The 21,718-nt window shown below is 36.8% G+C and overlaps 1 protein-coding gene across 9 annotated transcripts in view; it reads left to right on the plus strand.

Moving 5' to 3' along the window:
* Nf1 (neurofibromin 1) overlaps nt 1–19,060 on the plus strand; it is a 245,823-nt gene extending 226,763 nt beyond the window's left edge. For 8 of the 9 annotated variants that reach the window (XM_048794474.1, XM_048794485.1, XM_048794481.1 and 5 more), the window contains 2 exons: nt 1,278–1,494; nt 15,444–19,060. In XM_048794474.1, coding sequence (XP_048650431.1) covers nt 1,278–1,494; nt 15,444–15,586 — 360 coding nt within the window. In that variant the 3' untranslated portion in view covers nt 15,587–19,060. The remainder of the gene's footprint in view (nt 1–1,277; nt 1,495–15,443) is intronic. The other variant, XM_048794490.1, reaches the window with a different exon arrangement.
* The last annotated feature ends 2,658 nt before the right edge of the window (nt 19,061–21,718 follow it).

Below are 21,718 nucleotides of genomic sequence, written 5' to 3' on the forward strand. Positions count from 1 at the left end.
ATTTTTCTCTTATTTTTGACTAAACAACAGTTTTATCCACATGAATGTTTCTGCTTTAAAACCACATAATATGCTGAGTATAATGGCACACACCTGTAATCCCAACAACTCGAGAGGCTGAGGCAGGAGGATCATGAGTTCAAAGCCAGCCTCAGCAATTTGTTGAGGCCCTAAGAACTTAGGGAGACCCTGTCTCAAAATAAAAAATAAAAAAGACTGGTGATGTGGCTCAGTGATAAAGCACACCTCTGGGTTAAATCCTCAATACACAGAAGAAAACACACACACACACACACACACACACAACACTGAAAACCAAAGTAGCCGTTCAAACATGGTATTTTTATTCATTTGTTTTTATTGGTGCATTATAATTATACATAATAGTTGGATTCATTATGCCATATTCCTGCATGTGCATAACATAATTAAACACAGTGTTTTTAGGAAAGTTGTTCATTGTAAGATTTGTTTTCCTATCTTGTGACTAGCAAGGAGCATTATCTTATGAAGATATTTTGACATCCAGCTGTTGGATTAGATTCATTCCTCTTTGTTCATTTTGTTCTTTGATTGGCATTAGTTGTTATAGTGCTAATAAATCTGTATTTGCTACATAAATCTGTATTTAATTATTTTCTCTGTATATGTCCTCTCTCCAAATTGATGGAAGTTCCTTGAAGGCAGGACTTCTATTTCTTTTCCCCAACATTCCTGGTGCAGGGTTCTAGGTAGAGGGGTGTTAATATGAGTTATCTAAACCTTGTTCTGGTTTTAAAAATTGGATATTTAGTTTATATTGTCTTAACTATGACTGAATATCTCTTGATATGAACAGGTCCTCACTAAAAAAAGCAGGCCTGAAGTCCCAGAAATAAGCTTTTGTAGTTGGATTGCCATAACCCTCTGAGCTCTTTGCAGTGTCTAGTTAGTGGAATATAAATAGCAGCTGGGATGATTCTCTGCTCATTTTCTCTGTTTTGGAAAATTGGCTAGACATCATTCTTGATGATTATATTGTCTTAGTATTAAATTCAGTCTGTGCATGGCTTTCAGAAATTGTAGGTTCATCTGGAAGCTTTAAGCGTAAGCTGAATAAAATTCCCAATTGTAAGCCAGTCTATAAATATTACTCCATTCCCCCTTTTTTAATGATCTATAACAGACAAAGGAAGAAAAATAATAAATTAAGCCCCAAATAAAAATTAACCTTTTTTTGGCTTCAGAGGGAATTTTTTTTTAACGGAGCTAAAATAATTTCCTATTTTCCATTACAGCAAACACAAATCCCAGACTATGCTGAGCTTATTGTTAAGTTTCTTGATGCCTTGATTGACACGTACTTGCCTGGAATTGATGAAGAAACCAGTGAGGAGTCCCTCCTGACACCCACATCTCCTTACCCTCCTGCACTGCAGAGCCAGCTTAGTATCACTGCCAACCTTAACCTCTCTAATTCCATGACCTCACTTGCAACTTCCCAGCATTCCCCAGGTCAGTAAATGTGATCTTTATATGACTTTAAGCAATAATATTAAGTTACCAACATTAGGAATTCCCTTGTGATCAGATTATTACAGGTTTTACCTTTTTCTCATGAGATTCACCTTATAGTTCTTCTTTACCTTGTACCTGAGCTAAATGTTGTTAACCCTATAAAGTTTTCTACTTTCCAACAAATTGTATGTAAGATAGTGAAATGTTCATAGTGTTCACATAGGTTTCCAGGGTTGATAGGATTTTCTGAGTTTGGGTAAGAAGGGTAATCTAAGTTGCATTACCCTTTAAGTGAACATAACTACAATTCTTTTACTAGTATACCATACATTCCCCTAAGGACTTCTGTGTCTCTAATATTGCATACCACATCAAAAAAAAAAAATATATATATATATATATATATACACACACACACACACACACACACAAAATCTGATAGTACCCCACTTCTTGCTGCAAGCAATAACCCAGCAATCTTGAAATTATCTGGGTTTAAACAAACAACCAGACCAAAAAAGTCATCTTAAAAAAAAAAAAATCCTCTAAATCATAAATATAGTCCTCATTTAGAGTCATTTTTAGGTCCAAGTAGATAAAGTAAGCCAAGTTAGCATGCAACTTAGAGGTCAATACACTGAGAAATAATAGCTGAGTGTGGTGGCATATGACTTTTATCCCAGCTACTTAGGAGGACTACAAATTCAAGACCAGCTTGAGCAATGTAGTGAAATCCTGTTTCAAAAGTAAAATTTAAGTTCTGGGGATATAACTCAGTGGTAGTACACTAGCCTGGTATTTTTTTTAGGCCTGGGTTCAATCCTCAGTACCACAGAAATAACAACAAAACCTAATACCGCCAGAGGGATTGAGATAAACAAGAACAAGACAGTAGAAATGGCAAACCTGCAGAACTCTGGGCTCGTTCATTGTCAGAGTGAAAGGTTGTAAACAATTCTGGGTGACCCCAGAGGTACCACTCATCACAGAATTGATGCTGTTGTAGGTGTTGTAATGACAGTGGGCAATGAAGGAAAATAGATTTTGTTCCTTTTTTCTTTCTTTTAGGTCATATTTTTAATTTAGAAAAATTACCTTCTAAAATGGTTAAAATAAAAGAAGGATTTGAGGGGCTCAGTGGTAGAGCAATTGTCTAGCATGAATAAGGGGCTGGGTTCACCCCAAAAAAAAAAAATCTCAAAAGAAGGATTTGTTTTTTAAAGTTCCATTTTCTGAAATGGTCACTTGTAATACACCTCATTCTGAAAGGAAAAGTCCTTTTAGATAGTTTATTTAGTTCTTTTAAGTGTTAGTTCGTTTTGTTTTGTTTTTCTAAAAGTCAAATAATAACACTGAGCATGGAGGCACATGCCTATAATCCCAGCTACTTGGGTAGCTGAGACAGGAGGATCATAAATTCCAGGCCAGCCAGAGCAATTTCGTGAGACCCTGTCTCCAAATAAAAAGGGTTGGGGATGTAGCTCAATTGTAGAGTGCTTGCCTAGCATGCGTGAGGCCCTGGGTACAATCGCCAGTATTGCCAAAAAATAAAATAAAGTAAAATATTGTATCATCTCAAATGATATAACTATTCTGTTATGGTCATAACAGAATAAAAAGACTATCTAGTTTATAATCCCAGTATTGCATTAACATTTCAATTTCTACAATACTTTTAAAGAATATGAAGAATTTGGCATGAGATTTAGAATGAGACCATCTAGGATATTATGCATATTATATACCATTTTGTCAAATAATTATATTCGACTTTTTTAATAAATTTATTTTATTTATTTTTTATGTGGTGCTGAGGATCCAACTCAGTGTCTCACACATGGTAGACAAGTGCCGTACCACTGAGACACAACCCCAGCCCTTATATTCTTAGCATTTATTTATCAATACTTTCACAGGAAATTCTTTTTCCCCCACAAAGTAAGAGGAGCCTGCCCAACTTTTTTTCCATATAACCATGGTCATTTGCCCTGGTCACTTATTCTCTAGAACATTGTTTCTTCAGGTTTGGTCTCAGACCAGCAGCAGGATCTTTAGGGAGTTTATTAGAAATATAAATACAAATGCTAGAGTCTCATCCCAGACCTCCTGCACCAGAAACTCCAAGAGTGGGGCCCTTCCAGTAATTAATGTTTTAGTAAGAGTCTGATACTATCTAGGATCTGCCTGTGGTCCTGCCCCATTTTCATCATTTCAGCCCTCCAGGCCAGGAAGAACTTAAATTTACTTTCTTACCTCTACTGCAGCCACTGGATACTTCCTTCTCTACTCCCCTCCCCTCCCCAACACTCACGTAAATTCTTAAGAGTTCTGAACTGGAGAGCCATACAGGTAATTTAATTCTAGGCTAACAGTGTTGTATGCAATGAGGAAACTGAGCTTTAGAAGCATTGGGTTAATTGCTTTATCCCACAGCTTCTATTTAGAACCAAGGCTGTACTCTTTCTTTTGCCTTCTCTATTTATCTGTCATCTTCTTTCCTTTCTCTTCCCTTCCCCTTCCTTCTCTTGTGTATTTCTATCTCATTGCTTCTGCTGCCTTAACCTAAAATCAACGTTTTCTTTCGTGGAGCTCCCTATTTTCTAGGTTATTTTGTTGTTTAGAATTATCAACCACTAAAGTTGGTTAGAGTTAGAAAATTCACATGGGTTGGAGTGCAACTTGGGTACATCACTTGCCTAGCATGCATGAGGCTCTGAGTTTAGGCCCTAGCACTGAAAAATAAATAAATAAACTGTATACTCCTCCTACTTTTAAAGTTTGGTTAGTTTGACCAAACTTTTGTGTCTTAGGCTGCAAAAATGGTGTTAAACATATCAAAATGATTAGTTTTTTCATTGACCTTTTTTTTTTTTTTTAAAGCAGACTAATTGTTAGGGAGATTCTTGTCCATCTTATGTAATGGAGACAAAAAAAATCAGGTTAAGAGTAAGGTATTAGTATAGGTTCCTCTGCTAGTCAATTAATTGCTTATGTCCAATGTATGTGGACATTAGCCATACCACTTGCTTTGCTAGAACAATCTTACTCTATAACTTCTTATTTTGAATTGTTCTTTTTTTTTTTTTTTTTTTTTAAATTTTTTTTAATATTTATTTTTTAGTTCTCGGCGGACACAACATCTTTGTATGTGGTGCTGAGGATCGAACCCGGGCCGCACGCATGCCAAGCGAGCGCGCTACCGCTTGAGCCACATCCCCAGCCCTTGAATTGTTCTTAAACCAGGTACAATCCTAGAGAGTTGGGAAGCTGAGGCAGGAAGATCACAAGTTCAAGATCAGCCTTGGCAATTTATCAAAACCCTGTCCCATAATAAAAACTAAGAAAGGGCTGGGAATGTGTTTCAGTGGTAGAGCCATCCCTGAGTTCGGTCCCCAATACTCCAAAATATAAAAAATAATTGTTTTTAAAAACCAGAGAATATACTGGGCCTGATGGTATATGCCTTAACCCCAGCTACTTGGAAAGCTGAGACAGGATGTTTGTAAATTCAAGGCCAGCCCAGTCAATTGAGCAAAACGCTGTCTCAAAATAAAATAAAGGACTGTAGGAGTATCTCATCTCAGTGATAGAATTCTCCTGAGTTCAATCCCCAGTCCCATTAAAAAAAAAAAAAAGAACAGCACATAAAGTTTTGTTTATAGTTCTAAACTAATGATGTCACCCCTAGTAGTTCTACAAAGATAACTGCCTGAATAGACTGCTAACACCCTGGAAATCTCTGAGTACTCCCAAAAGAAACTGAAGTTTTAAAAATAATGGAAATAATTAAATCATAGTGTTCACACCTCCCCTCTATCTAAAGTGTGTTGCTTGCCTCATTTACTACATGTGTTTGGAGTTACTTTTCCATAGTGACTTTCCTAGAAAGCCCCTTTGTATCTTTAAATTGTGGGCTTATGGGCATGGGATTTTAAATCAGTGGTAGAGTGCTTGCCTTGCCTAAGGCCCTGAAGTCGATCCTCAGGACAACATTATAAAAAATAAATTAAATAAAGGTATTATGTCCATCTGCAACTAAAAATATATATATTTTTTAAATTGTGGGCTCTGGCTGGGGTTGTGGCTCAGAGGTAGAGTGCTCGCCTAGCAGATGCAAGGCCCTGTGTTTGATCCTCAGCACCACATAAAAATAAATAAAATAAAGGTATTGTGTCCAACTACAAAATAAATATTTTTTTAAAATTGTGGGTTTATCTCCACAAAAGGATCCTAATTTCTTCTTTAATAATTATTATGGTTTTATTGTTTGCTCTCATGAAATATCTCTTCATGATGAGAGTTGATACTTGGTAATTATATATATTGTTTCACATCTTGATCTCCCATGTAATTTTATATCTTTATTTCCTTGTTTCTTTATGGATTGAGTTTGCTGATGACAAAGAACTAAAAGAAGCAACAAATCTTTTGGTACCAGGGCACTTTGCCACTGAGCCACATTCCCAGGCCTTTTTTAAATTTTTTAATTTTGAGGCAGGGTCTTGCTAAATTGCTGAAGGTCTCACTAAATTGTTGGGACTGGTCTTGAGCTTATGATCCGACTACCTTAGCCTCCCCAGTTGTTGGGATTACAGGTGTTCACCACCTCACCTAGCTACCAAAGCAATGTATCTTACTCAAATTCCTAACTTATTCTAGCATTTCAACTTTGCTATTTAATTGCATAGAAACCAAAAATATTTCCTTATCTCCTTTTCCAGCAGCCAATTCCTAAGCAGTTACATTTAAAGAAGCTCTGTGTCACTGGCTGAAATAGAGAATAAATGACTTGCCATCAAATTACCCAGCATCAACTAGCACCATGCCTACTGAGCTTTAAGCAGTCAGAGGCTCTGTTGCCTATTTACAAAAGCAAAAGTTGATCTTCACACAAGCTATCTTTTTGCTGCAAACTTTCCATGTCAGGCAAGACCCTGCTTTGGTGCATAACAGGTTCAGCCACTAAATTGTATTTTCTTTTGGTCTCCAGCATTCATTTGCTTGCAGATCAACTAGATAAGATGATGAACTAACTTCTTCTGCCCCACTCCAATTCTTGCCTTTTAGCATTGGAGACCAGTACACATGAAATCGTGTTTATTGTAACCCATTAGCTAAATGGACTTACAACTTTGCCTCTTCAGGTTTTCTCAAATGCTACTAAGAACATCCTGAAGAGAATACTTTACTCCATGATATAAAAGAATATTTCAGATGTGATCTGTTGATCCTTATGAGGCCCAGTGTAGCTAAGTTTGACATGAATTGAAGAGCCAGGATTAAAACTAGAAAATAAAACCTGTCTACCTTTAATTAAAAAAAAAAAAAAAAAAAAGGCAATTATGGAACTGTCTCTTTGTGTAAACCCAAGCCTTGTGTGGTTTTCCCAGCTAATTTTTTTTTAATTAAAGTCTTATGTTGAATACTTTATGCATTTCAAGTGTAGTCTTCCTTCATCCTCTTTATCTATTAAAGAGCAAGTATAGTAGAAATAAAAATCCTAATAGAATTACATGGACTTAATACTTATTAAAAAGTGAAATAGATCCATTTCCAAAGTATTAAAATTTATATTCTATCATAGGGTCTCCTAACACTTTTCGCACTGTAATTTAAAGCAGTAAGCATTTAAACACCTATTTGATAGGTGTGCATTAGATACTCTGGGATATTTAAAGATGGGCGAGGCCCTGGTCACCAGGGACTAGACAGTTTTTGCCCATGGATCTCATTCTTGGTTTTAAGTTCTTTCTTTCTGATTCAGGCTGTTTAACAATTTCTACTAAGGCAGGATATATGTCTCCAAGAGATTTCAGAATAGTAAGGGTGGCAAGTGTGCACAGACCTCTTTTATGATACTTCCTATGTTGGATCTTGTACTATAAATTATTTGGATGGGGTTTGTGGCATTACTCAGTGATAGAGCGCTTGCCTAGAATGTGTGAGGCACTGGGTTTGACCCTAGCACCAAATAAAAATAAATAAAAACAAAGGTATTGTGTCCATTTACAACTAAAAAAACTTGTTTTTAATTATATGGGTAGTTCAAAGGGACATTTCTCAAGTAGTGTTATGGCAAAAATTTAAGATTTTACCTCAAAAAGATATGAGAGGTTTGTTGTATTTTTAAATGAGCCTATGATCCATTTTCAGTGTTTATTTTTAACTAGGAAAAAGGTCCTTAATTTTATCCTTTTATCAGTGTTTTTTTTTTTTTTAACTACAAAAAGGTTCCTAATTTTGTCCTTTTATCAGCTAATTTTACTACTAGTATTAGGGCATGAATTTTTTAGAGCAAAGAATCTGCATTTTAGATTCACTTTTTCCACTTTATTTTTTGGCTTCATCCAAGCCTGGCTTCTCTTCCTCTGGGGAAACAGGGTAGATCAGCTAGTAGTAATCATAAGCATTCCTGGACCAGTAGTGCTAACAGTTGTGTACATGGAGGGATATTTCATCAAAACCATTTCTCTAAAATGAGGCTTAGCTCTGAGTCAGTAATGCTTCTAATGTATTTACTAGGTTTAAAACATCTCCCTTTTAGAAGAAATTTAAAGGCCCCTCTTTTTGAGATGACTTGAAATCTTTCAAAGTATTTTAATGTTTTAAATACTGTTTATGGTATCACCAGAGCTGTATTTGGTGTTGACTTGTTTTCTTTCTCTTTCTTTGTTATTACTCTGTATTAAGGAAGAAAAAAAAAAAATTTAAGCAATGACATGGTATAACTTTTCTAAATTTTCCTCTCATTTTTAGTTTAATTCTTGATTTAAACCCAAATTCTTAATTCTAATACAAATGGTAAAAGTATAGCTATTTAGGAAATTAATGGTCAGAGTTCAGTAATTAAACCCAGACTCCAAGCCAGGTGTGATGGTGCATGCCTGTAATCCCAGCAGCTCAGAAGGCTGAGACAGGAGAATCAAAGGTTTGAAGCCAGCCTCAGCAATTTAGCAAAGCTTTTAAGCAAACCTAGTGAGAACCTCAAAATAAAAAAGGGCTGGGGATGTGACTCTGAGGTTAAGGGCCCTTGGTTTCATTCCCTGTTATCCCCCCCCCCCCCAAAAAAAAAAACCCTCCTTCTTAAAACCAGGGAACAGAGTAATTATCCAGAATCTAATCATTTTTCACCCTTTAAAAAAAAAAAAAAAGTTATTGACACCACTCCTTTGTTTTTTCTTCCATTCTGTATCTGTGCAGCTTCTCTACCTTGCTCTAAATCAGCAGTTTTCATGCAGCTGCTCCCTCATCAAGGTACTCCTCGCTTTCATTGTCCTTGCACGAAATACTGCTTACCTGGCACTCATCCTGGGCACATGGCATGAGACATCACTCACCAATCCCTGGAAGCTCAGTCTGCCTTTAGGCGCCAGGGGAACTTATAAAGTTATTGCTTTATAAGGTCTGGGAGCTTACAGAACTGCAGATCCAATGTGTTCTGTCCTTTGAAGGAGCCACATAGACCCACCTTGAGCACTGAAGCTGCAGTTTTGGCTCTAGACTAACACAACAGGTTAACAAGAATTCAAGGGAGAACCAGGTATGGTGGTGCACACCTGTAATCCCAGCTACTATGAAAGCTGAGGCAGGAGAATTACAAGTTCAAGTTCTTAATTCTAATACAAATGGTAAAAGTATAGCTATTTAGGAAATTAATGGTCAGAGTTCAGTAATTAAACTGAACTAAAGTGCCTGGGCAATTTAGCAAGACCTTATCTCAAAATTTAAAAAGAAAAAGACACAAGAGAGGGTTAATAGTGAAAAAGCAGGACATGTGGTTTGAGGAAGTTTGTTTGTTTGTTTTTTTTCCTTTAAAGCTTAGAAAATACTTGATTTTCGGGCTGGAGTTGTGGCTCAGCGGTAGAGCGCTCGCCTAGTGTGAGTGAGGCCCTGGGTTCGGTCCTTAGCACCACGTAAAAATAAAAAAAATAAAAGGTATTGTGTCCAACTACAACTAAATAAATATTTTAAAAAAAAGAAAATACTTGATTTTCCCCCCAAATTATGCCAACTCCAGTGTTTTCATAGACATTAAAGCTGGCTATCTTCTATTGCTTGTGTTTTTTAAAAGGACTATGGTAATTAGCTCTATGGACTAAGAAGGAAAAATGTGGCACACTGTGTCTACCTTATAAAAGATCCTTTTTATTCTTCTGTAAGTTTACAGAAATATTAAAGCTGAGACAGAAAAAGAAGCGTTAACAATTGGTGAAAGTCTATTACAATGTTTTTTAAAATCTTAGTTACAATTTTTTGTATCTAGCTCAAAATACAAATATTCCAAATATTTTATATTTAACATGTCTCCATTAATGTATTTACTATAGCATAAGAATAAACTATAGTTATCATGGTTACCTTTCTAAGAACATTTCTTACATTTTGTTCTTATTTACATTCACTTCAGTAATTTTATAAATTCCTAGTATAAGATTTAAGTCCTATGCTTTTGTTCTAAAACCGAAGCTTAGTATATCATTTAGTCTTTTTATTTAGATATTAGGAATATGAAAATTTATATAGTAATTATTTGTGTGCAAAAATTCTTCACCCAGATTTTTTTTCTGATTTTTCTAACAACCTTTTGAAACAGGCAAGGTCTGCCATTATCCTGAATTGCCGACTTAACTAGAGCCAAGATGCCCTGGGATGTAGCTTAGTGGTAGAGCATGAATCCAGCATGATCCCAGGATTCAATCCCCAACTCCCAAATAGAAGGACAGAAAGAACAAGAGCTAAATAAAAGTTCTGATCCAACCAACAAGATGCAAAATTTGGTCCTCAAACATCTGTGCTAGATCATAAGAGTTTTCTGATAGTTTTGTCATATTGTATAATAAACTAAGCCATGTGTGGCCAGGTAACCTACCAGTGCTCCTGTGCAGTTAGTGGAGATGTGGCTTATTATTAGTCTTTCATTTTTTTCCAGTATAATGTCTTACAAATTACCTAAACCATTTTTCTTCAACTTCTCAAGAGCTTTACATGTTTTGCTATTTGTCAGGCTGGGATTGTACATCACTAGCTATCAAAATAAGCAAACCCTGATACCTGCCTTCAAGGAACTTATGTCTCACAGGGGAGACAGACCTGTAACTATAATGTGATCTAATAGTTCTTTTCCCTACTTACTTGTTTTATGACTTTGGCCAATAACACCTTTTAATTTAGGATTTTGTCTTTATCTGGAACCACCACACTTGGTTTGAAGCATCATGCTGTTAATACACTGCCAAGGAGAATTTTCAGCTTCTTCTGCCCTGCATGTTTATAACTGGCTGATGTTTGACCACAGCCTATCTGGGGGGGGGCGGGGGGGGATTTAAACTAGCAGGACCAATGGAAGTGTTAGCTTTATTTCCTTTGGATGGCAGCCCCTGGGTTTCTGTCATCTCTTGGATTTTTTGCCTTTTGCCTGCTGGAGGTGGGAAGAGAGAGCCAGTACTTTAGGGGGCATAAGAGAAACTAAAACACAAAGCTTCTGAGGGGACTTGATGAAAAGAAGTACAATACCAAGGGCTTTCTCACTCATTTAAAATATCACCTGAACAAAAAACAGTGGTGCATACCTATAATCCCTGATTATATGAGGCTGAGGCAGGTTTGTGGGTTCAAGCCTAACCTAGACAACATAGCAAGACCCCTTTCAAAAACCAAACAACAAAAAAAGTATATTGCACCTTGATACCCTCAGGCAGTGAGGCTCTACTTTTTTGGAGGTATTTCCATAATGGAAGGGGCTTCTAAAATACAGACTACCAGTGCAGAATGGGTTCTCTGTCTCCATATGGGGAGTCTGGCTGATAATCTGAGTGCTTTTAAAGATAGATACATTGTTCAATAACATTTTTTGGCATCTCCTTTTAAATTTTTTAAATTTTTAATTTGAGTTTTGAAAAGTTATTTGCTTAATAAAAAAAGTAGAATATTCTTTTTATTTTGAGCTCTCTTATTTTTTTTTTTTGCATTACAATTCTTAATATACCTTTATACCACAATTTATCATACCTCTGTTTGTATATAAGGTATGTTGACACCAAATTCCCATCTTCATACATGTATTTTGTATAATGATGACCGTCTTCTTCCACCATCCTTGCTATTCCCCTTCTCCCTCCCTTTTCTTCCCATCCCTATTCCCTATCTAGAGGTAATCTTCCTCCCCTGTTCTCCCTCCCTACCCCACTTTGAGTCACCCCCCTTATATCAGAGAAAACATTCGGCATTTGTTTTTTTGGGATTGACTAACTTCCCTTAGCATAATCTTCTTTAATGCTGTCCATTTCCCTGCAAATGCCATGATCTTATTCTTTTTTTAGTGCTGAGTAATATCCCATTGTGTATAAACACCACATTTTTTTATCCATTCATCCACTGAAGGACATCTAAGTTGGCTCCACAGTTTAGCTATTGTGAATTGTGCTGCTGTAAACATTGATGTGGCTGTGTCCCTGTAGTATGCTGTTTTTAGGTCCTTTGGGTTTAGTCCGAGAAGAGGAATAGCTGGGTCAAATGGTGGTTCCATTCCCAGCTTTCCAAGGAATCTCCATACTGCTTTCCAAATCGGCTGCACTAATTTGCAGTCCCACCAGCAGTGTATATGAGTGCACCTTTTTCTCCTGCATCCTCACCAACACTTGTTGTTTGTCTTCATAATAGCTGCCATTCTTACTGAGGTAAGATGGTATTTTAGAGTAATTTTGATTTGCATTTCTCTGATTGCTAGAGATGATGAGCATTTTTTCATATATTTGTTGATTGATTGTATACCCTCTTCTGAGAAGTGTCTGTTCAGGTCCTTGGCCCATTTATTGATTGGATTATTTGTTTTTTTTTTTTTTTTTTTTTTTGATGCTTGTTGAGCTCTTTATATATCCTAGAGATTAGAACTCTATCTGATGTGTGAGAGGTAAAAATTTTTTCCCAGGATGTAGGCTCCCTGTTCACCTCACAGATTATTTCTTTTTCTTTTTAGTTTAAATCCATCCCATTTGTTGATTCTTGGTTTTAATTCTTGTGCTATAGGAGTCTCATTAAGGAAGTTGGAGCCTAGCCCTATGTGATGAAGATTAGGGCCTACTTTTTCTTCTATTAGACGCAGAGTCTCTGATTTTAAAAAGTAGAATATTCTTAGCCCTTCTTTGAAAAAACCTTCACCCTAGTAACTTAATCTATATAACTACCATTGTATAATTTTAATTCTTAAGGATACCACTGAGGGGCTGGGGTTGTGGCTTAGTGGTAGAGCGCTCGCCTAGCACGCGTGAGGCGCTGGGTTCGATCCTCAACACCACATAAAAATAAATAAAGTAAAAACTGCATTGACAACTAAAAAATATTTTTAAAAAATTTAAAAATAAAAAAGAATACCAATGAGCAGGCCCTTGTCCCCAGACAGAAGCATTGCTGTCTTGCAGTTTAAGGATGTTTTCTTCTCAGAGTGACCCATGGGAGAGCAGTGACAAGGATGCACTGAAGGAACACACAGAAAGGAGCCCCAAGGTGGCAGATGCTGGCAGAGCACCACAGGACCTTCTCGGTGGTTACCTACACTGCATATGCTAGCACCACATTACTTCAAACGCATGTTTTCTTAAGTTTTGTCTTCCTATTTCCTGTAAGGAAATGAATTTCTATTTAGGAAATAACCCCAGATAAGAAAATATTATACTTGAACTTGTAGACCAATATGCAAATTTAAAGAAATAAAAGGTCAAATACACTGGCAAGTTTTGTGATAATTTAAAATGAAGAAAGCCAAATTGGCGGGAGGTGTGTGGGGGGGGTCTTTTCTACTAAAAATATACTACCCCCTGGGGATCAGGGATTTCATGCTTTTGGGTTCTGAACTACAGGGATCCAGCTATTACATTTTAAAATGGAAGCATTCAGTCCAACCAATCTTTATTGAAAATAATCAACTGGATTATGTAAGAAAACAAAAAATGAATAATAAGTGATTCCCTTCCATGTGTTTTTTTCCTTCTGTGGGAAGAAATAAGATGTATATACAAGTTGTGATCATATAAGTTAAACTATAAAATTAAGGGGGTAGAAAGTAGTTCTTTGCAGGAGACAGAAGAATGTACCTCAAAAGAAGTCGAGATGAGAAGAAAAAAAAAATAGAGATTGAATTATATCTTGTAGAGATAGGCAAGGCAATTAAAAGAGCCTGCATAAACATACATCACAAGGACATTCAAGGCACTTAAGAAATTATGAGCATCCTCTTCAGTTTTGTTTCAGCCTTTTAAAGCTCTGGAGAAGATGTAAATCACTATAAAGAAGAGAATAAAAATTACCCAAAATTCTGTTGTTCAAAGACAGATTTTATGATTACAATGTTTTCTTCTACTCATCTTCGTTTGAATTTGATTGAAGTACACATTCTCAATACTGGTTTAACTCTGCTTGGCTTCTGGAGAGATGTAACTGACATTTTAAAATGCGTTCAGTTCACATTATCATCAACTGATGAATGTCCATGTTCCTTTGATAATTCACTACAGCAAACCTCTGTTGAGCCTGTGTAAATCTGGTCATGTACTTCTGGATTCCTGACACTGACTTGAATTCAGGACTGAATCCAATGAAGGATGTGTGGCTCCTAGAGGAAGATCACCCCAGATTCATTCCTGTTCATAAGCCAACAAGTAGCTGCATAGAACTGTACATTTTCTGCAGCATAGTAAATACTTCTTGACTTGAAATACTACTTTTTGCCCAAAAATGGAAATTTTTTCATTCCCAAATTTAATGATTATTTTAAAATTCAAATGATACAGATAAGAATAAAGTAAAAATTACCTGGGAAAAAGTACTGTCCAAATATATCATTTTAGCAAATATATTCTTAGCCTTTTTTTAAAATAGTAATGGTTTATTTTTTTTTCTTATTCAAAAAGTTATGAGCATCTTTCTATATCTATAAATAACAATCAGTGCTTTACGTTTTGATACAAATTACTAAAATGCTCTGCTCCCACAGTTAGGCCATTGATGGGTATCAAGTTACGTGGGAGCAAATTTCATTGAAGTGAAATAGGTGGAAGACCTAAATCATGAACTTTTAAGAAGCAAACACACTTGAAATGCAACATCCAGATCAAGAAACAGAACATTCCCAGCACCTGAGAAGCCGCCCTCATGCCTCCTTCAGTCACTGCTTTCCTAAGGATAGCCACTATTTCATAACCTAATTTGTAATCTTCACTCATCTGATTTTTTAAAATATATATATACTTTGTGTTTCTGATTACTTTTCTAAGGTTACTACTTAATTTATAAAATTCACTGTAGGGCCCTGCCTTTGGAAGTTTGATCTCCATAAGAGAAATAAGTGACAACTGTTTATGTTTGAGAAATGCACAATGACTTGCCACAGTTGGAAAAAAGCAAAGATTCTAAAGTATAACCTTTGTGATATATTATTTTCTCAGTAAATACTTAGGTTCCTTTGGAACTGGCACTGAGATGCAAAAAAAATAAATAGCACGTGTTTTTCTTTGAAATGACAAATTTGCGAAAAGACTATAGTACGCTTTGGAACCGGAAAGGATGTTCTCTTTTATAAACAGGAGTAAAGATGTGTGGCTAGAAGCTGCCCTCTACTGGACGCTGCTGGTATGATTTGGGGAAAAGAACTCTCCAGTTTGCCCTGGAGGCTGCCAGCCTTTAAGTCTCTTAAAGCCTACCTGCCTCTAGCTTTTCCTTGCAACTTTTCTTTTTCCTTATGCTGTCTCTCTGCAGTGATAGCAAATTTGGCTTAGCAAGATGTGAGGTTTTCTGTATGACAGGACCTTTATAAACATTCTAGTAAATGACTGGTAAAATGAAATACACAAAAACAATTCACCAGGTTGAATTTCACACATAAACAATGAGATCCAGACCTAGAGCTTAATACCAGAAGAGAGGAAATAACTGGCTGCTGTGTTTCTCCCCAGGAATCGACAAAGAGAACGTTGAACTCTCCCCCACCACTGGCCACTGTAACAGTGGACGAACTCGCCACGGATCCGCAAGCCAAGTGCAGAAGCAAAGAAGCGCTGGCAGTTTCAAACGTAATAGCATTAAGAAGATCGTGTGAAGCTTTCTTTCTTTCTTTTTTCAAACCAACTTAACATGGGCTCTTCACTAGTGAATCCTTCCCTAAGTGGCCCTGTCCCCACATGTTGCGATGCTGCATTTCATATTTTATAACAAACCCATCCAGTCTGCCACATTGCCAGATGATCAACTCTTGAAAGCATTGCCTAAATTTAATGCTGCTTTTTCTTTGACTTTTTTTCTTCTTCTACTTTTGGAGTGTGTCTGGTGTTAGCAAGTGTTCAGAACAACTATAAGAAAGTGGGAAGTCAGGTAACTTGAACTGAGCACATCCCAATTGTGAGAGAGGACAAATTCTTGAATACTGCTACTACTGGCCAGCTATGAAAGCCATTTGCACAGAGCTCTGCCTTCTTTGTTTTCCCGTTCAAAATGAAGTGTTAGTCTTATTTACACACTTTCCAAGAGAGAAGTGTGTGGGAGAAATAATATTATAACCCATGTATGTTTAATCTGACTTTTAGCTGTGGACTTTTTTTTAGTTTATGAAACTGAAGGAACCATAGAGGTCAAGCCTCAGTGGCTTCATACCATTAAAGCCACAGGCAAGGTACTTTGGGGGTGGGGTGGGAGAACTTAGTATTTTGTAGTGAATTCTTAAGAATTACTAACACCGAGTATTAGCAATAATTACAGGAAAATAAGTGTGACCATATACATCTTAATATTACTGAATTAAAGCTATGGATTCTGAGGCCTTATCCAAATTCAGTCATCAAAATGATCTCTTTTTTTTTTTATCCAATTGATTATCCAATTGATCTTTAAATATGCTAAAGCTATTATTGTTTTGTTTATTTTTAATTTTTGTAAGCCAACACTATACTAAGTATAGTAATTATACATTTTTTTGTCTCCTCCTCTTCTTTCCTAAATAATTCTGAGCAGGGTAATCACCAAACAAAGTGTTGAAAATTGTTCCAAGAAGGTAATTTTTTTAGACGTTTGCATTAGCTCCATAGCAAAACAGAATGGTACGTGACTTTTAGAGTAGCTGATACTTTTATTTTGTTAAATAATTTTCCAAGAACCAGAATATGCTGTATAGTACATTAATTTCTTTGATAAGACATATTTTAAAAGTCTTTTAATCTTCCCCCTCTCCTCCAAAATATCAGGAATCTTTTTGGGTTCTATATGATAGACTTGCATCTAATCACTGTGAAAAGTCTGGTCAGCCTGCATTTGTGTGAAAATAGGGGACCGTTAGAGTTGCTGCTGTACTGAATGGTATGGATTGTTGTGGCATAGGAATTTCCATAGTAATGCAGATCCAGTTTTTTTGTGGTACCTGCAGTGTGAAAAGTAATTTGACTTCAGTGATCATATTGGTATCTGGATATTCTAATTTAGGACTAAACTATATTTATTACAAAAAATATTATCCCCCCTACTCCTAGGTTCACTTCATATGTTCAGATATAATGGCTTGGGGAGGGGGGCAAAGAAACCTAGGGAAGAGGGTAGTTTCCTATAGTGCTAGTTCATTAGTGGATTTTGTAAATTAAATTCCACAGCTACTTCAATAAATAATGGTACATTTAAGTATTCTGATTTTAATAATATAACACATTTCACACTATTTACACAGCAACAATGTAATATGTTAATGTAAATAAAATTGCTTTTGATATTCAGAAATAACAAGAATTTAATTTTTTTATTTTGTTTACAGTCCTGGGAAAAGTAAGAACCATTTGCCAAAATAAAAGGAAAAAACTTTAGTATTAATAGTAATTTTAACAGAATTGTTGGAAAATATTGAAGACAGGTGTAATTAACTAAGCTTTTGTTTTTAACTATTATAGAGGCTGCATTAGAATAAAATGTTTATTATAATAACAGACCATCTTAAGACTGTAAAGAAGCTGAGATTAAACTGAGTTTAGGATTAGACCAGTGACCCAGTGCCAAGGAGGCCAAGCTGCCATGATGGTCTTGGTTCTCCCACCACCCAGCGCTTCTGGGATATGGTATCACAGATTCTTGGCTTTTAGAACAGCAGGCAATGTAAGCCTTGGATAATTTTAGTTTAGTATTTTTCCCCTCTTTCTTGATCTGGTGCATATGACAGTGTGTATTACCTTATTTTGCTTCTCCCATCAAGTTAGAGAAACTTTCAAAGGATTACTTTCCATAAACAAATTTATGAAAGTATGGTATTCCTTAAATTTATTATTTCCCTGTAATGTAGTGAATGCAATGAATCCATTTGAAGTATTTCATGAAATGATCAGCGTTGCACAAATCAAAAAATTGAGCCTTCTTTGAACTACAAAAATATACTTTTGACCAGTACATCCTAGGAATTTGAAAACTTCCTAAGGTTTAAAACTTAACTTATTTAAAGAACTTGTGACATTTGTGGAAAATCTAGTTTTCCAGGTAAAATGAGCATGAGATAAATCTCTCACCAATATACTTCCCCTGAGAAATGAAACACTTTTTAGTCTTCATACCTATAATCTGCAAAAGAAATTCTGACATTCAGAGCAAGTAGCCCATTTTGCATAATTTATAAATTCTGGAATTTGTTTGAGTTTGTGGATGTTTCCCTGACTTTTTAAAAACAAAAGCATTAACTCAGCCATGTTTTATTGCATATAACCTACTATTATGCCAGTGCTCCTGTCCCAGGAGCTGCCCTCATATGCTAACATGGAGGTACAATACTCTATGCGTCAGTTACTCACACCTGTTCGTTACTGAGCTGGGCACCAGGACACCACATTAGGCGGACGAATGTCCCAGTGGTGAGGACAGAGTGTGAGCCAGCAATCCTTTTGGGTTTGTAGATTTTAGGGGTTTTCAATTTCCATTTGGGGTTTTGGGGATTTTTTTGTTTTGTTTTCTGTTTTTTGTTTCTACATTTACCCCCACCCCGAGGCATAATAATGCATGTCTTATTCAATGTTATGCAACAAACTTATACAAAAACTCACTTAGTGTCAGCCACACAGTTTTTTTTAATGCAGTATATTCACCTGTAAATAGTTTGTGTAAAATTTGACAGAAAAGTATATTTACTACCCTGTAAATACATGTGATGATATATTGTATTATTTTGCTTTTTTGTAAAGCAGTTAGTTGCTGTATATGGATAACAAACAAAAATTTGATTATTCTCGTGTTAGTATTGTTAAATTCTTCCTGCGACTGCGTTACATCATTTAAAGAAAATGCTATGTATTGTAAACTTACATTGTATATGATAACTTAGTCTCCTTTCTATCAGGCCTAAACTTTGGCAGTTCCCTAGTCCACACCCTTGTTAATATTGTAAGCAGTTGTATGCCAGCAGGAGAAATACTGCCCAACAGACAAAATCAATCACTGTAGGGGAAACTTGTAGAAATCAGATTCAGAGCATTATTGTTCCCCACCCCATTTCTTCCTTGTGTATGTACTCCCCCTTCCTTTTTTTTAAGTAAAATGTAAATTCAATCTGCTCTAAGATGTGAGGAGTTATTTAATTTCTTCACATGCATCAAGCTCTGTTTTATTTGGTGTAAATTCTGTGTTATCACTTCCTCCCATTTCTCCCTGATCTTTTGAAACATTAAACCTCGTCCTTTCTATTAAGGGTGTTTTTTGGGTCTTCTCCTCACCCCCATGGGAAAGATGTTTGTATTTCCAGAACCTCTCAAAAGTAAAATAACTTTGGTGAAATGCTTTTTTAGGGCCTGCCAAACTCAAAGATGACTCTGGGATAGGCTGATTTATCTTTAAATGAAATGCCAGGACCCTCTGACCAATCAGAGGTCATATATTAGGTCCCCACAATTCTCTCGGACATCTCAACTTTCCCCCACAGACACTACCTGTGTAAACAATATAAGCCACCGATCCTGAGTTTTACCTATTTCATTTACCCACTCCTAGCGGAAAAAAAAAAAATCCACCCTGAACCCTATGGACAGGTCAGAGCTGTCCTCAGAAGGGTAGCAGTATGTCATCAATCAAAGGATTGAAAAAGATCAGAGGCCAGTGATGGTCTTCTATGGGAAGGCTGGGAGAGCCTGAGAGTGTGCTGGTCCATCCCACACTCCCCTTCCCCCTGCCACTGCTGGTCCTGAGAGGATGTGAAAAGTATGTGCACGAATGTGTCTGAAGCTTCTCAAGCAAGGTTGCTGGGCACCCAGGCTTAAGGATCACTGGAATGAGAACTGGAAACTCAGATACTGCAAATAGCTATCTTTTTCCCCATGTCCTACTAAAGCATCTTAGTTAACACTAGGGTTGTTTTGGTTTTTGATGACCCTCTAGATCACACCTCTTCATTCCTGGACAAGCTGCTCCTTAAAGATGTGGGCCAGGCCCATTTGGCAATTCTGAAATGCCCGAGGCCTGAACAGTTGGGGAGTTGGGGAGGGGCAGAAGGTGCTGAAAGCAAGAATTTTGACATATCACCAAGTGATAGCATCCCAGTGTTCCTCATCCTGCCCCTCCCTACCATCACTAAGGAAAGCCCCTAGTGGTGACGAACATCTTGTAGCATTTACCCTCATCCCTAGGTCTCCCTCAGTTTCCTTCAGTGAAATGGCTTGGCCTGCTCACCATATATGTCAGAATAGCCTCCAACAATCTCATCCAGATTCTCTTCGCAAGCAAGGAGTGTCTCACTGAAGTGAGTTCCACTGAAGACCCATTTAGCTGTGCATGGTGGCACACGCCTATAATCCCAGCAGCTTGAGAAGCTGAGGTAAGAGAACCAAAAATTCAAGGCCAGTCTGGACAACTTAACGAGTCCTGTCTCAAAACATAAAAAAGGGGCTGGCCCAGTAGCTTGGGAGGCTGAGGCAGGAAGACAGTGAGTTTGAAGCCAGCCCTAATAACTTAGTGAGAACTTGTCTCAAAATAAAATATGTAAAAAAGCGCTGGGGATGTGGCTTAGTGGTTAAGCACACGTGGGTTCAGTGCCCAGTACCAAAAAAAAAAAAATTGCAATGTCGATTATATTTCTCTATTAGGACCACGCTCTAGCAATGTAGTCATTGTTGGTTTGAATCTCTCAGATTTTGTTCTTTTAGAAGTGCTCACTAATCCATAAGTGAAAACTTAATGTCACATGAAACTATAAAGTCCCTTTATACTGTATATATATGTATACATATTAAATATGAATATGCATTATTTAAAGTTCCCAAAGCAGCTTCATACATTTTTCCTAAATAGGGCCAAATTTTTGTTTTCTTACCATTCTGTATATATCCAAAAAAATTTAAAAAGATACTGTAAAATTTCTGTAGGTTTTCTACCACATATTTATTCTAGGAACCAAGCAGATCAGGATAAAGAGGATCAAGCCTCTGGGTTATAGGGTTCAGAACACTCCCAGCAAAGTGGCCACTGATAACTGAACAGCCCCCCCCCCTCCCCCAGAAGTTCAGAAAGCATTGTCAAAGCAGATGCAGTGGCACCTGCTTGTTATTTCAGTGATTTGGGAGGCTGAAGGAGGAGGACTGTAAATTTGAGACCAGCCTGGGCAACTTAATGAGATCCATAGTTTAAAAAAAAAAAAAAAAAAANGTGAAAGAATAAATTTCTTTTGTTTTAGCCATCCTGTTGCAGATAGCTTAGGGCAGCACAACAGCCACAGTAAATGAATAGTTTAAAAAAAAAAAAAAAAAAATCCACCTTCAGCGCCACACACCTATAATTCCAGAGACTCAGGAGCTTGAAGCAGGAGGATCATAAGGGCCAACTTTAGCAATTCAGTGAGACCCTGTCTCAAAAAGTAAAAAGAACTGGGAGTATAACTCAGTAACAGAGCACCCCTGGGTCCAGTCCCTAGTACTAAAAAAACAAAATTGCCAAATTACGTCCTTTGACATTTTCTTCTTACAGGAAGAAAATGTCAACAGATGTAACCTCTGATGATTGTATTCTTTTGTTCAAAGAAACTTTTGATTGGCTATAATTTGGCCCAGCCCTGTAGTGAGAATTGCAGATACAATAGAACAAGAAATCTTGGCCTCTGCCTTCTAAGATCTTAAGATTCAATTGTGAAAACAGCCACATAAATGACAATCACAGTGCCCCAGAGTATGGACAGTGTTCCTGAAGGGAATCCAGCAGAATTAGGAGTTGGATCTTGAAAATGTCCAGGAGG

The sequence above is a fragment of the Marmota marmota genome, unplaced genomic scaffold (assembly GCF_001458135.2).
Source record: "Marmota marmota marmota unplaced genomic scaffold, marMar, whole genome shotgun sequence".
NCBI lineage: Eukaryota > Metazoa > Chordata > Mammalia > Rodentia > Sciuridae > Marmota > Marmota marmota.